We start from the raw sequence: 17,064 nt of genomic DNA on the forward strand, positions 1-17,064 counted from the left end.
AATGCCCGGATATACTTTTTTTTTTACCTTGTTCTGGATCGGATTGCGCCGACCGACCACATTGCCTTCCAAAGTATACTTTTCTGACCGCAAGTGAATACGAACGTGTTTGAAACATGCACACTACTATAGTTTGTGAAACTCTTTTAGTACAGTTAATGGCCGTTGCATGCGCACAGACAAGGACAGCATCCACGGGTCAAGAAAATCTGGGTGGCGTGGTCAGGCCGCATGGCTATGCTGAAATTTGTGTCAAGCATACTGTGCGTGGAGCGATCTGCAACGCGGACAACTGAAGTATACTTTGGCCTTTTAGAAAGCAGCTGCTTATGTAGACAGCAAGCCAGCTCACTAGGTTTTGGAACAGAGCTTATGAATGAGCGACATGTCTAACACGTCTTACCCCACATGTCTAATAAAGTTTAAGAGATGAACTGAACTAGCAAAGGTTGTCTTTATGGCTTCCATCAGAATTCATATCAGACCAAGTGCAAATTCCACTGTCATAATCTAGTGGTGGAAATTGTGCATTTACAATAACCAAACTGCTTATCTTCTGTAATAAGGCTATTATTAAACAGATATGTTGCATTCTTGAGGGAATTCTGCAGTTATCATGGTAGACTTCATGGTTTTCTTTATCGTAAGCTCAAAAGTACAAGAAATTGACTATATAGAATAGAATCAGTCACTAATTAACCACAAGCATATTGTGTGATTTGGTGTAGCCAATGACATCATTGTATCCAACTGCTTGTCTATTTGTTAAATCTTATTTACTATTGACCACCCGAAAGTCCTTCCCACAAAAAAAGACTGAAAAAGTTGCAAAGATCTGCAAAGTATGGGTTGCCTAGTTTTCTTCTTATAAACTGCACAATAAGACTGTTCTGTGGCTTACTTTCATCCTTGATCTATGCAGGAATATTACATGTGGCCTACCTTTAATGAAATGTATTGAAATGAAGTGTTCTCTTCTTGTATTAAAAAGGAAAAGGCCTGGAACATCACTATGAAATTGTATTAGTCTTGGAAAACTTTGATATTTGCAAAAGTAAAATATTATACCACCATATGTTAAAAAACATGCAAATTCAGTGTTTGCTTTGATCTTTCAAAGTCATTGAAGTATGCTTTCACTCATTGGCTATCTTTACTTCAATATGTGTATTACTCATTATTTGAAACCACTTTTTTCTCTCACACTCAGTCACATCTCTCTGGACTCCTTCCCTCGGTTAGATCCCCCACCTCCCACTGGCAAAAAACGTCTTCCACGTGCCCTGAAGACCACCCAGGACATGATGATATCTTCTGACCCTGTGGTAGCCTCCCCAGACTCGTCCTTCATCTCGTCACCTGACAAGACTCCCCTAATATCCAAAGATAATGCGCAGCTTCGGCCACAACTGAACCCTGAAGTGCCCAACCTAGAGAATCTTTCAGAACCCAGTGACCATGTCGACAGCCAGATGGAGAAGAAGCCCAATTTTGAGCTAAAAAAGGAGCCCAAAGGTGTGGTGACAGATGGGCTAAAAGAGAATACTGCGGAGGACGTAGATCAGTCACAGCCACTGTTTTGTGTTCCAGATCTCATTCACAAGGACAATCTGGACCCAAAACAGAAGCTGGCAAATTCGGAAACTAGAATGGCTTCCACACCATGTCCGGGAAAAGGGGGCTGCCGCATTAGCGTCACTGAGGGGGAATTGTTGGGAATCGGCACGGTGGATTTCCAAACCCTCAGCTTGGAGAATGAGGAATCCCACCCCGACCTACTCTCATTTGAATAACCTAACCTTTGCTCCATGATCACTCCATTTTACAGCAGTTTTCAGGAGATAATGTCTGACAGGAGCACAAGGTTCTCCAGGCATCAACAATGAAATTTTTTTTAAAAAAATCAGTATGCATGGAGAAGACAAGGTCAAAAGTGGCTTTGAACCTGTCAATAAAACTTATCAAACCAATATAACTTATCAAACAAATATCACTTTTGTGCTACTTAACCTTTTGTATATTTCATATTTTGCCGTTATAGCAAAGTACCACTGATTGTGCTTATTTTGTAGCTAAAATTATACAAATTATTAAAATCACTATTTTTATTTTATTGTAGTACCACAATGAGTTTAAAAGATTGCATTGTAAAAGTATTTGTGGACCTGTACACAAAAGAACCATGTTAAAACATTTAACAGAAACCAAAGTCAAAACTATACAATAATGCCTCTAAAAAGCTGTCTGCAGTCTTGGAAGTGGGCAGCATTTAATGTCTTAAATATGTTCAGTATCAGTTAGTTTTTGCAAGCATGGCAATTTCAGTTTATATATAGTATAGGTGTCTTTAACTACCATGTACTTGTATTCAAAAATACAATGTACTTATTGTGTACATATGTGGTGTTCTGCAAAACTGAAGCAACATTCGCATTTTCTGCTACCAGGGTTAGGGGTTAATGTGAGAGGTAGTGTTGAGGTTTAGGGGTAGAGTTCAGGTGAGGTTTAAGCCCTAGGTATACTTCCATTTTTACGTGAACGCTCAGCGTCTGCTTATAGTCGATTGCGAGCCTGTCAAAATATATTCCATATAACTGTGCCAGCATACACTGGCGGTCACCGAATGCGCGCTACAACTTTTATGAGACGTCTGACTTTCTCTTCAGGAATTTAGATACAGATGTATTTATATTTTTTAAGACTCAAGTTATACAAATTCAGGTATCTCCAGACCCCCTCATGCACGTGCTCATGACTTCTACATAACAGCAACAATTCAAAATGTAAGGGTTGCCACCTTGTGGACCCACTAATTAGTGCAAAGAATTAATTAACAATGGCACATTCTGCACGTTCAAAGACGCACGGTTAGGAAAATTATGCTTGCGCTCTCTGTACGCGGATGTTCAGTGTTCGGATCTCATTAAAGTATACTTTGGGCTTTAGGGATAAAGGTGAGGGGTAGGGTTAGGTTTCGGTTTAGAGTCGCTACGGACCTCGAAATAAACAATGTATGGACATTGTCTGTGAATCTCACATGCTTTTCACAGAATTAGGGCTACCATCTAGCCACCCTAAATGTACAGTGTAATAACTTGTATGTATATTAAGTAAAATGCATCAAATTATTAATATAAATACATTGTAATTAAAGACACCTAATAGAAAGTGGGGCCTGCATGGCTTTATAATTTACCTTTTTGTTTACTACAAATTATTTTTATGTTTTATGACCACATCTCTGACCTTGGCTCAACATTGTGCTCACATGTAATAGTCATTGCCAGTAGGAGCAAGTGCACAACTGACCTTGGATCAGTCTATAAAGCATAATGCACCTAAGGGCAGCAGTCTGCAACTGCTTCCTTATTGTTTTGACTGAGCATTTAATCTTGCGCAGTACACATTTCACAGAGACCTCTAGATCATTGTGAAAATATAGGGTTATCTACCTTTGTAAGAACTGTCATTGTGATCACCATCAAGGTGATGATGGCTTATGGAATGGCAGTAATGAGCCTCAGTCAACATGAAGGTATGCAGAGGGGCTCTGAAATTCCATGGAATGCCATAACACTAATCTCATTCCTTGTCCTCTTGTTTGTGTAGACAGCCTGACTCCCATGGCATTCTCTCAGGGCTGTTCTTTATCCCAGACAGTGGTTTCTCTACGGAGAATTCAGGACAAGTATGTAGCTAACAATGCAGCCATTTACACAGCCATTATTTATAGAGATACACTGCCATTCAAAAGTTTGGGGTCACTTGATAGAAATGTTTCTCTTGCTCTTAAAAACCTTTTGATCTAAAGGCTTATGCTTGATGTTTGAAATTAGTTTTATAGACAAAAATATAATTGTGCGAACCTATACATTTCATTACAAATATATATATATATATATTTTTTTTTTTTATTTATTTTTTATTATTTTTTTTTTTAATGGATGATTTGGACAGACTAATAAAGAAAAGTAGCCAGTAAGTGCACAACATAGATGGGAACTCCAATACTTTTTTAAAAAGCATCCCAGGGTGATACCTCAAGAAGTTGGTTGATAAAATGACAAGATAATTCCTATAGTTTCATTGCTGTTATTCCCTAGTTATGACAACTTTACTATTATTCTAAAATTGGGGTGGGGGATGATTAAGTGACCCTAAACTTTTGTTTGGTAGTGTATATTGTGATCCTACATATATCTACAGATGTACTGAGATGTTCTTAATTTCAAGCTGCACATATTGAAAGATAGCAATGAAATAGTAATGTATTATATCAGTGATGAAACATTGTATGTGAAAGATTATTAAACGAAGGTTTTGACTAAGTTGCTACAAAATAACTTAAAGGAATAGTTCACCCAAAAAAATGCTAATTTCCTCATTATTTACCCTCATTTTGTTCCAAACCAATATTACTTTTTGTTCCAAGGATGATTGACAGTTGTTAGAACGTTCATTTTTTGGGTGAAATAGCTCGTTAAAGCTGCAAATCCTGAAAGAAAAGGTTATTATGCATCATGGAACAAATAAAACATTTTGTGTGAAAGATATTTAACAGAGGTATTGAGTTGATTTTTGTTAACTTAAGTGCATGGGATGGATGCATTGGCATCATAGCATTAACTCTTATTCAGGTGCTTTATGAATTAGATCTCTTTCTGTACCATTATACGTTTTGGTTACACTACCACTGTGATGTCTACTTTCATTTGTAATGATGCATAATGTATCATCATGTTCTCTTTTTGTATAGTTTGAACACTAAAATGAGATTTCAAAGCCAGAATGGAGCAAATTCATGCAGATGCATTTGCAGCTGGTGAGTTAATGAATTGATATTGTTAATGAATGGACCACTGATATCGTGTCACTAAATCATAAGATATGAAGTCAGAATATTTTATAGAATCTTCTATGATGCCTTTATATAACCTCTTTGTATATGTGGAAACTGTTCACTGAATAAATGAAAAATATATTTATCTTGTATTGTTTTAGCCATAGTTTTCTTAGATATTTTATTTGTTTAGGGTTGAGAAGATTCTTGATGGAAAATTAAGAATGTTGGAAATTCTGTGATGATTTATGTACTTTGTTTACTTTTTGTCAATGGTCCTATCGATTTTACAATTTTATATTTGAATGAAGGGGAAACAATTAATGTTGAAGGAAAGATGCACAGATATGAAGGTTTTATGAGTACACTGAAATATATTTAAGGGATATATGTTCAGGCTGGCTATATTAAAGTGATTTTTTACTATGCAAGCTGTCTGCTTGTGACGCATTTTGCATCTGGGTGCATATTTTTTCGTTAAATGGTTTTATTATTTTTCATTCAAGGTAGTTTACACAACAGAATGTACAGGGTTATTGCATCTAAAATTAAATGCCTTTGGACATAAAAGCAATAAAGTCTTCTCAATAAAGGGATTGAACCTCTAATCCTTTGTGTTATCAACACTGATTCTTAACCATTAGCAGTGGCGGCTTGTCAATAGAGGGCGCTGGGGCGCCGCCCCCATCAAACTTCCAGAAATATACATGAATACAAAAATTATATAAAAATGGAAATAAAAATAAAAAAAATTAAATAGTTTACTCGTACAATCTGCAGGCTGGTAGTAAGAGCCTCAGCATTTAATAAAAACTGGCTTTAATCGGTTAACTATTTTCTATGTTTTTCAATATGTTTCATGCGGTTTAATGGGCGAGGAGTCCTTAAATTTTCAGGCAGCATGTGACCTGAAGCTGGTCTCTAATTGGTTTCTTAAAGATTCTCCTCTGGCGAATCAGAATTGGATACATGTTATTTTATCCAATCTGATTGGTTCTCGTTACCTGTCATTCAACTTAATGCTCTATGCTCTCATGAGTGCGAGGCGACTCACCAAAACTTTGCTAGGATGATCACTTTCACAGAGATAATGGCAGCAGCTAAACCAAACTCTGTCATTGATTTACAAAAAAAACCTTTCACAAGGCGTTCTCTTAAAAAAAAAAACAAAAAAAACATTGGTGAGCAAAGCAGTGGTTCTTGTCCAATACAGATGCGCCGGACGCTTAGTCCAGTAGAGCGCGAAAGAATCGCAGCAGAGGTGAGTTTGATATAGAAATTAGTCAAATTACCAATTTACATTATTGTTGTGCTGCAGAGATGTCCTGCCCACATATCATATTCTACAGACTCAAGAAAACATTTTTGTTTGGTATAAATCCTTACAAAAGTTATAATTTTAATATTATACAACAGCATCCCAAAAATAATAAATTGGCAACATAAAAATAAATGATTAAATGAAATATATAGCCACCAAAAACTACTGTCTTGTATGGGACATAAACTCAAATGGCTCTATTTTTATTTTGAAAGTCATTGCAACTGTGACAACTAGTGGCCTACTCCAGGTTACTACCTTACATTTATACATATATATGTTTAATTAACTCTATAGGTCTGTGACACCATCCTGGGACACACTAGGGAGCGTTTCTCCTTCACAGACCACCTTGTCTGTGCCACCTTGTTGCAGGGGGACAGGTTTGATGAGTACAAGGATACCTTTCCTGAAGATGCATTGAGCAGCACCATGAAAGCGTACCCGATGCTCAGTGGAAGCAAGCTGAAGACAGAGCTCAGTCTCATCTACAGCAAGGAAGAATTCAAAGCCTGCCATGGTGCTGTGGACCTATTCCAGCTGTTTCAAATCAACTCAGATCAAAGTTTATGGAGAATAATCTCGAAGAAGTCTTTTCCTAAACTGTGACTCTCCTAAAAGTTCTCATTACCACACCCATGACCACGCTGAAGCTGAGAGGTGCTTCTCAACCTTGATAAGAATAAAAACGTTTCTCAGAAATACCATGACCCAGGAGAGGCTGAATGCACTGGCATTGCTCTCCATGGGAAAGAGACTTGTTACTGAGATGACTGACTTTAATCAGAGATTCATTGAGAAATGTGCTGGCCAGAAAGAAAGGAGAGCAAAATTTATGTTCAAGTAGTCAACATGCTTTTTGGTACTGCTTTGTATTTATTTTCGGCCACAAAAAAAGCGCCCCCCCCCAAATAATTATCACCAGCCGCCACTGACCATTAGGCTACCATCACCTCAATCCTCCCTGACAACCATGGCAAACACAATAAATATTTTATAAATTCCACTACATCCACATGGCTTAGCATTTTTTTCTCACAGCAAAGATGTATTGGCTCAACTGGTAGACAGACAACTTCAAGGTGTATAAATGTAAATATGATGAGAACTTGAGTTGAGCTGCTTTAGTCTTAGTTCCACAGCCAATAAAAATGTGTTAACAAAGACAAGATATATTTTTGCAGTCTACTATTTTTAGTCTTGTTTACCTGTACCTCATGATGTCAACATATGTGTGGTAGTCTTCAGACTGTCGCTCCAGAAATCTAAAAATATGGAAATATACAGGTCATCCGGAAAATATTCACAGCACTTTGTTACAGCCTTATTCCAAAATTGATTTAATTCATTATTTTCCTCAAAATTCTACAAACAATATCCCATAATGACAACATGAAAGAAGTTTGTTTGAAATCTTTGCAAATTTATTAAAAAATTAAAAACGAAAATATCACATGTACATAAGTATTCACAGCCTTTGTGAATGCCATGACACAAAAAATTGAGCTCTGGTGCATCCTGTTTCCACTGATCATCCTTGAGATGTTTCTACAACTTGATTGGAGTCCACTTGTGGTAAATTTAGTTGATTGGACATGATTTGGAAAGGCACACACCTGTCTATATAAGTATTCTGCATTCAGCCTTTGCCTTCCAACTTTAGCAGAAATGCAACATTAATGGGGGAAGCTGCTAGAAATACTTTTGGATTTCGAATTTGGGACAGAGGGTGGGATCTTTCCACATCCTCTATCCCATTCAGTGACAGCCTGCTTGTCTATTATAGTCATATCCTGTGTTTTACCATTTCTTTTCCTACAACATAACCTCTACTATAGATCACTGCCAGCTAGACATCCTGTTTTTACTAGCTATTTTCAGGGTGAAGGTAGGTTTTAAACTGAAGTAAAGATTTGTCATAGTAGCTAGTTAAGATCGGGGATAGAAATAAGGGTACAGTTATTGCTGACAATGGAGGAATGAAACCCCTGTGGTGAACAATCGAACCAGATGACATTCCAGGAGCCAGTTTATGATGAGCCCCTCCCTAACTGTCAAGGCAAAGAGTGGCGGCTCCATTTTGATTGAATTGTGGCAGGGCCAACATAAACAAATGCCAAGAACAGCCAACAAATAAGCTGCTTGGACAAATACTAGATACTTCAGAATGTAAGGCCCTTGACAAGTTGGAAAAGACTTATCATTGGGCCATGAGTGGTTTCTTAGCAACTTCTCAAAACCCCCATCCTAATGTTTGTCCCAAGACCAGAGTTGAGATAAAGACCATAAATATTCTTCAAGACCTCTCGAAGCAGCATTAACTTACCATTAAATTTGTTTAACTTAAAAGTTAAACAAAGAAGCCACAAAGACAAATCTTTACACAAACCTTTACTCCTAAAATGGACATCTACTCTATGTTTGGTCACTGAACTGTAACTTGCAGTTGTTTGATTAACACAATAGTACACACAATCTGAACTATTAAGGAATATATTAATGCATATTTAATCTTTCAATATCATTTTTGGTTTTGGGGTGGTTTGAAAAAGAAACCATGCATAGATAAGACATTGTTCTAACTTTGTACTTTAAAATATGCAAATGTTCCACACAGAGAAGGTAGGGTGAGCCACACTGGGTGGGCACCCACCGATGTCAGCAGCCAATCATAACCCTGAAACAAAAAGTGCTAAACTGGTATAAAGCAAACTTACAACAGCCACACCTTTGTCCTGAGTCCCCATCCAGAGGGTCGTTAACTGGATCCACTTCTATAAAACTTCTCAGTTCTGGCCTCACTCTACGAGAGAGAGGCAATAACAATAATAATAATCAACGTTGAGTTCCCGGCTGTTTGAGTGGTAGGAGGTGTAACAGAATACAAACCATCCAACATGCCAAGTCTCCGCTTTACAGAGAGAGTGAGAGGATAACCGATAGCCCAACATTCTTAGTGTCCATCAGAGAGACAGAAGAAGATTGACCAAGTACAGAGTCTCACTACAAACATCGATACTTCAGATACTGATGTGGTATCAAGAATATCGATCCTCACTTAAAAATATCGATTCTGACGGTTTTTTTAACAAGTGATAATATTATTATTTAGATAACATGAATATTAATGCATATCATAAGCTTCATAGTGGAACAAAATGACCCTTTCAGTCATAGTGCTCGTTCAAAGAGAGAGCAGTGCTTTACTGAGGTAATGAAAGAAAAACACACCTAGACATGACATGTATTATAATGGGCTTGTTTGACAATTTTTACAGGTTTATTTAAATTTAGAGGTGTTAAAACACTGATAATGCTCTTTAATCCTCATTTATAAATGATACCCTTAAAAAAAGTATATCATTGATTTACTGTAGTAATATTGTATTATCCATGAACCACGACTGTAGTAATCATGTTTTTTTTGTTTTGGAAGTAACCAACTTTTTGATACAATTGACCATGGTTTTCCTACAGCATTACTATAGTATCCATGGTAACTTAGTTTTATTAACCATATATTCATATCTATTGTTAATTTTGATGTTTCATATATGGAAAGATATGAAATATGATTCATACATCATATTTGATGTTTTTATATGTTATACTAACAAATAAGTTAAAGCAGCCTAATAATTTGTTTAGGCCCATAAATATATACATTTCCAAATCTGACATTGCTCGTCTTCAATTAGTTCAAAATGCAGCAGCAAAAGTTCTAAAAGGAGGTCTGAAGTACGATCATGTTACTCCATTTTAAAATCACTTCACTGGCTGCCGGTTCAAGCTAGAATTGATTTTAAAATTCTATTGTTTGTTTATAAATCATTATGCAACCAAGCTCCAGTTACTTGTCAGACTTACTACATCCTTACAATCCACTTAGAAGTCTAAGATCGGGTGGTCAATATCTCCTCGATGTCCCATGCTCGAAGCTAAAGCATAGAGGAGGACACAGATTGTGTTTCTTTTTTTATGGAATAGTATCAGCTTGTCACCTTCATTATCTGTTTTTGAATCTTCTCTTAAAACTCATCTCTTTTCACTGGCTTTTAATAGCATGTAATGTACTTGTCTTAAATTTTTGTGTGTTTTTATAATTTTTTAATGTACAGCACTTTGGTCAGCCATGATGCTATTTTTAAATGTGCTATATAAATAAAAGAACTTAAACTTGGCGCACTGGAGCTGTGTGCACATTTTATAACTGTACTTATTAAACACAGCCTTTTGTGATTCACAGAGCTATTGCACGTCTTTAAGTGGCTTTGAATACAATGCACGAGTCATATGAACTACTTTAATGGTTCTTTTACGTAGTTTTTTGAGTTTGACAGTAACGAACATGACTAACACACAGTATCGGATTTGTTTCAAAAACCGGTCCATCTAAAAGCTTCAGTATCGGAGCCGATACCGATCCAGGTAATTTTACAGCAGAACACAGGCAGCTTTGTCAGGTCAAAGAGGATGCTTACAAAGATACGGATAAAGTCTTGTACAATCAGGCCAGGAACACCCTGAATACGGACAGCAGAGTAGCTTAAAGAAGATACTCTGAGAAGCTGAAAAACAAGTTTTCAGCTAATGACCCTGCATCAGTGTGGAGTGGTATGAAACAACTTACGAAATACAGGACTCCACCAACCCTGTGGTGGACCAACAACTGGCAGACGACTTGAATGTGTTCTACTGTAGATTTGAGAGTCCCAATCTCACACCCCACACCTACTCTTACCTTCAATTCACACAAACATCAACACCTTCTGCAACCTCCCCTCCTGCTACTCAACCTGCACTTAAGATCTGTGAAGATGAGGTGTCCCATGTCTTCCAAAGACAAGGAAAGCACAGGCCCAGATGGTGTTTCACCTGCATGTCTTAGATCCTTTGCTAACCAGCTGGCCCCCATCTTCACATAGATTTTCAATAGATCACTAAAGCAGTGCGAAGTCCCATGCTGCTTTAAATGCGCAATCATCATTCCAGTCCCAAAGAAACCAAAAATCACAGGACTTAATGACTGCATACCTGTCGCCCTGACGTCTGTGGTCATGAAATCATTTGAGAGACTGGTGTTGGCCCATCTGAAGAACATCACTGGACCCATTCTAGATCTCCTTATTATAGCCTACTGTACCTTTTAAAATATGTGTAGTGATTTATAATTACTTATAACTGACAAATCGATGATTATAATTTTTACTAAGAATGGTAACTATTCAGGATAAAACACCTCATGTTTTCTATCGTTGAGATTATTTACACAAAGTATTGTAATCAACTTTGAAAAGGACAGACAAGTTGGGACTCTGTGACTTCTGAGTTCTTCTCTTGCTCCTCACTCCACTTTCTCTTCAGCTCCTCGCTATGTCCCTCTTGGCTTGTAGCCTGTTGCCTCTCAAATGGATAAGTCTTAATGTATAAGTCCAAGAAGGCTCAGAGGAAGCCCATCACTTCTCTGCTCTACGACACACACACGGGACGCCACCTCATCATCCTTCGACGCAACAGAAAATAAACAATCCCCAATCTTAACAGAGTTCCAAAAACATCGACCGAGCCACCCAAACTTTCTATAAAGAGCCAAAGAACCAAGCAAAGCAAGAAATTGCAACGACATGCAAGTACTGTACATCTCCAGACTTTTGCTGAAAGTGCTGGTGTAATACATGACTCTATAAAGTTCCTTTTCTCTGTATAGATAATTTCCATCCAAGTCACTCTATTCACCAACCTGTTTCATGTTTGTGTGCTGGATTAGTTTGATGTTTAGATTAGCAATAAAGTCTTGTTTGTTTTCAAAGATAATTTGAATTGGGATACTTTAAATAGTCTCGTCACTTATGTGTATGTTAAATATGTGTAACATTATTTTCAATAAGCCATGAGAATAATATTACTTAAATATGTGAATTAATCATACTTCCCTTATTCCCTAGGAAATTATGAGTGGATATAACGAGATGTTGTATTACAATTTTTATGGTGGAGAAATTTATTCAGACAAATAATCTAATTATTTGTAATTTGTCTTTCTTATAATGGTTGTCGAATGCAGCTAATTCCATTAAAAGTTTCCCTACATAATGATGGATGTACACAGCACTTTAATCCATACCGTGTACATCTACATTAACCTAATTTCCCTGCAATACATTACTCTGTTGCTCAATGTTGACAATGCACATTTCTCAAATAAAATAATATGACACGTCTTTTATTGTATATCTACTAGGTTTCCAATGCTTATTGGTCACATGCTCACTGTGCTTATGGCTAACATTATACAAGCTTAAATATACAGTGGGTACGGAAAGTATTCAGACCCCCTTACATTTTTCACTCTTTGTTATATTGCAGCCATTTGCTAAAATCATTTAAGTTCATTTTTTTCCTCATTATTGTACACATAGCACCCCATATTGACAGAAAAACACAGAATTGTTGACATTTTTGCACATTTATTAAAAAATAAAAACTGAAATATCACATGGTCCTAAGTATTCAGACCCTTTGTTCAGTATTTAGTAGAAGCACCCTTTTGATCTAATACAGCCATGAGTCTTTTTGGGAAAGATGCAACAAGTTTTTCACATCTGGATTTGGGTATCCTCTGCCATTCCTCCTTGCAGATCCTCTCCAGTTCTGTCAGGTTTGATGGTAAATGTTGGTGGACAGCCATTTTCAGGTCTCTCCAGAGATGCTCAATTGGGTTTAAGTCAGGGCTCTGGCTGGGCCATTCAAGAACAGTCACGGAGTTGTTGTGAAGCCACTCCTTCGTTATTTTAGCAGTGTGCTTAGGGTCATTGTCTTGTTGGAAGGTGAACCTTCGGCCCAGTCTGATGTCCAGAGCACTCTGGAGAAGGTTTTCGTCCAGGATATCCCTGTACTTGGTCAGCATTCATCTTTCCCTCGATTGCAACCAGTCGTCCTGTCCCTGCAGCTGAAAAATACCCCCACAGCATGATGCTGCCACCACCATGCTTCACTGTTGAGACTGTATTGGACAGGTGATGAGCAGTGCCTGGTTTTCTCCACACATACCACTTAGAATTAAGGCCAAAAAGTTCTATCTTGGTCTCATCAGACCAGAGAATCTTATTTATCACCATCTTGGAGTCCTTCAGGTGTTTTTTAGCAAACTCCATGCGGGCTTTCATGTGTCTTGCACTGAGGAGAGGCTTCCGTCGGGCCACTCTGCCATAAAGCCCTGACTGGTGGATGGCTGCAGTGATGGTTGACTTACTACAACTTTCTCCCATCTCCCGACTGCATCTCTGGAGCTCAGCCACAGTGATCTTTGGGTTCTTCTTTACCTCTCTCACCAAGGCTCTTCTCCCCCGATAGCTCAGTTTGGCCAGACGGCCAGCTCTAGGAAGGGTTCTGGTCGTCCCAAACGTCTTCCATTTAAGGATTATGGAGGCCACTGTGCTCTTATGAACCTTAAGGGCAGCAGAAATTTTTTTGTAACCTTGGACAGATCTGTGCCTTGCCACAATTCTGTCTCTGAGCTCTTCAGGTAGTTCCTTTGACCTCATGATTCTCATTTGCTCTGACATGCACTGTGAGCTGTAAGGTCTTATATAGACAGGTGTGTGGCTTTCCTAATCAAGTCCAATCAGTATAATCAATCACAGCTGGACTCAATTGAAGGTGTAGAACCATCTCAAGGATGATCAGAAGAAATGGACATCACCTGAGTTAAATATACGAGTGTCACAGCAAAGGGTCTGAATACTTAGGACCATGTGATATTTCAGTTTTTCTTTTTTAATAAATGTGCAAAAATGTCAACAATTCTGTGTTTTTATGTCAATATGGGGTGCTGTGTGTACATTAATGAGGAAAAAAAATGAACTTAAATGATTTTAGCAAATGGCTGCAATATAACAAAGAGTGAAAAATTTAAGGGGGTCTGAATACTTTCCGTACCCACTGTAAATCTTTCAAATTTTAGATTATAAAAAATATTTCAACATATGTTATATAAACCACATAAATAATACAAAATGCCCTGGTTACTTGCGTAACCTCCATTCCCTTATGGAGGGAACGAGACGGTGTGTCGATATAGTGACACTAGGGGTCACTCTTTAGAGCCTGAGACACCTCTGATCTTTGATAAAAGGCCAATGGGAATTGGCTAGTGGTATTTACATGGTTGGGGACGTGCATACCGCTCATTAGGTTTTGTGCTGAGGAGCCAAGAATAAGGTCCTGGCCATTTCAGCGGTTGTTCAGCACTGTGGTAGGAGGGACACAAAGTCTTGTTCCCTCCATCAAGGAACGGAGGTTATAAAAGTAACCAGGATGTTGTGTCGATGTAGTGACACTAGGGGTACCCTACAAAAACGCCATAACTAGCTGAACTGGGTTATGTGGATCGGCAGTGCGAGACGTGTGCCACATAGCCAGGGCACCGGGCTGGCCAGTAAACTCCCGTGATGCTAGTGTGAGTGTTGAACAGCCCTTTTGGGGACGAGTCGGCTACCCAAAAGTGACAGGCTTGTCCTAGTCGTGCCTCTTTTTTTCTTTTTCTCCCCAGAAAAAGAGAGAATTCGCTAACTGACCGGGACGCCAGTGTCCACGTCGGGGGATGTCACTCCCAAGGGGAAAACACTACAGAGACCACACCCCGCCCAGAGAGAGCGGGGGAAATATTAAGTGGAAATACATCACATGGTCTTGCTGAGTGTAGTCGATATACACGGCCGGTCGACCCGGACTTACCCGTTTGTTCCTGCTGAGACACGGGATGAGACCAGCTCAAATCGGAGATTGTAGAATCTCGCAACGGTGTTGGGTGTAGCCCAGCCCGCTGCTCTGCAAATATCAGCTAGAGAGGCGCCACCGGTCAGAGCCCAGGAGACCACCACACTCCTGGTGGAATGGGCTCGTAGCCCTGCAGAAGGCGGCACGTGCTAGGCCTGGTAGGCAACAGCTATGGCATCGATGATCCAGTGGGCGATCCTCTGTTTGGAGCCAGCGCTTCCTTTCCCTTTTCAACCAAAGTAGACAAAGAGCTGCTCAGAGATCCTAAAGCTATGCGTGCGATCCAAATAGATATGTAAAGTGCGTACCGGACACAGATCCCTGAAAGGGGTTGTGGCAACCTTGGGCACATAGCCCAGTCAGGGTCTCAGGATTACCTGAGACTAGCCCGGACCGAACTCCAGGCACGTTTCACTGACAGAGATCGCTTGCAGTTCCCCTACCCTCTTGATGGAGGTGAGTGCCATCTGGAGGGCAGTCTTCTTAAATAGAGTGTGTTAAGCTCTACTGACTCTAAGGGCTCGAAGGGAACCCCACGCAGGCCTTGCAGGACTACGGAGAGGTCACATGAGGGAATGAGGCGAGGTCTGAAGGGATTCAACCTCCTAGCGCCTCTCAGGAACCTGATAATCAGGTTGTGCTTTCCTAAGGACTTGCCGTCTACTGTGTCGTGGTGCGCAGATATGGCCGCTACATACACCTTCAAATTGGAGGGTATCGCCGAGTAACCCCTGGCCGCTCTGCCATCAAGGGTAGTGAGGGCGGGGGAGCTGAGAGATCGGGACTGGGCAGAGAAAGGTGCCTCCCATGAACTCGTCAGCTCCTCATGAACTTCCAGGAAGAAAGGCACTGGGGCAGGGTGTGGCTGTGAGCAGCGCCACGAGCCCAGATACCAATCGTCCAGCCTCAAGGGTTCAGAGGAAAGCGGAAGGTTCCGCCTGATGCTCGTGGCGGCCCGGGAAAGCATGTCCGTCATTTGTGTCTGCCTGTGACTGGTCGACCACACCTGAGGGGGGAAGCCCAGCGGAGGTTTCCGCGTCAGACAGGACAAGCCCGCTCTCCGATGCGGTGCTCGAGTGCTCATCACCTTCACGGGCACCGAATAAGAGGTCGAACTCGCCCTGGAACGAGACGATGCACACATCGGAATGCCTAATCAGAGCAAACAAGCGTGCCGGGAATGGGAGGTCCGCGGGGATTTATCCGGCGGAGGTGGTCCCATTGGGGTCCCCAAATCGACCCCATTGCTCGCTGCACTGGCCTCATACCATAGGTAGAAGGCAACGAAAGCAAGCTATGAGCTGCAACCGCAATGTTGCCATGGTCATTGCTTCCCAATGAGGACATGACGCATCCACGAAAGATGTCTCGGCGTGGGCGGTGCCCAGGCATGAAAGACAGTGATCGTGGCCGTCAGAAGGCGAGAGGTATCGACCGCAACCAGGAATAACACACAATCAGAAAGGCCTCTTTAAAATTATGCATCTTGAATAAGATGTTCTGATGTGTGCTGCTCTTTTAGAAATATACTATTTTGTGAGGGGAAAATGCTCTTTCAGAATATACTCTTTTAGATCTGCTGAAGCTGCCCAGGGGCGATCTCTGCAGTGCACCCGTGCAGAGAGGGGAGAAAACCGCTGTAATGCGCCGTTAGGATCCAGCAGAGGTGAGGGATGGATATCGCTAGACTCAGCTTGAATCATCAAGCGTTCGACTCTGAAGAGAAAATCTAAGCGTTATGCATATCCCCTCCTTTTATACACGTATTTCTGGGGGAGGGGCATGCAAGTACCACTCGCCAATTCCCATTGGACTTTTATCAAATATCAGAGATGTCTTGGGCTCTCAAAAGTGACCCCTAGAGTCAATAAATCGACACAACATTGAGTGAGTGACAGATAGGTAACTTACAGCTATTGCTCTCTTACAACTTCCAAAAGCATGAATTGATGAAGATTATCCACTTTGTCTGTGTCTTAGGTACTGGCCATGTGGTCTTAATAACTACCTACTTCCTCTTATTCAACTTATTGCAATGTTCTCCAAAGTCTTCAGATGGCAACAGACATAACTACTTGTTAATTACTGTAATGCAGGGGCAGAACACTCCCTGCCTGACGTTATT

The 17,064-nt window shown here is 40.0% G+C and overlaps 1 protein-coding gene across 6 annotated transcripts in view; it reads left to right on the plus strand.

Annotated features, from left to right (window-relative positions):
• The window catches only part of LOC127646765 (carboxyl-terminal PDZ ligand of neuronal nitric oxide synthase protein-like), a 217,515-nt gene extending 209,858 nt beyond the window's left edge, over positions 1–7,657 (plus strand). For 4 of the 6 annotated variants that reach the window (XR_007970953.1, XR_007970954.1, XR_007970956.1 and 1 more), the window contains 3 exons: positions 1,211–3,688; positions 4,757–4,822; positions 6,459–7,657. Coding sequence is in view for 1 of the 6 variants with exons in the window: in XM_052130629.1 (XP_051986589.1) it covers positions 1,211–1,793 (583 nt within the window). In the remaining 5 variants the exon portion in view is untranslated. Of the gene's footprint in view, positions 1–1,210; positions 5,441–6,458 lie in introns of those variants that run through there. The other 2 variants (XR_007970955.1, XM_052130629.1) reach the window with 2 other exon arrangements.
• The last annotated feature ends 9,407 nt before the right edge of the window (positions 7,658–17,064 follow it).

This window comes from Xyrauchen texanus, chromosome 7, assembly GCF_025860055.1.
Source record: "Xyrauchen texanus isolate HMW12.3.18 chromosome 7, RBS_HiC_50CHRs, whole genome shotgun sequence".
Lineage (NCBI taxonomy): Eukaryota > Metazoa > Chordata > Actinopteri > Cypriniformes > Catostomidae > Xyrauchen > Xyrauchen texanus.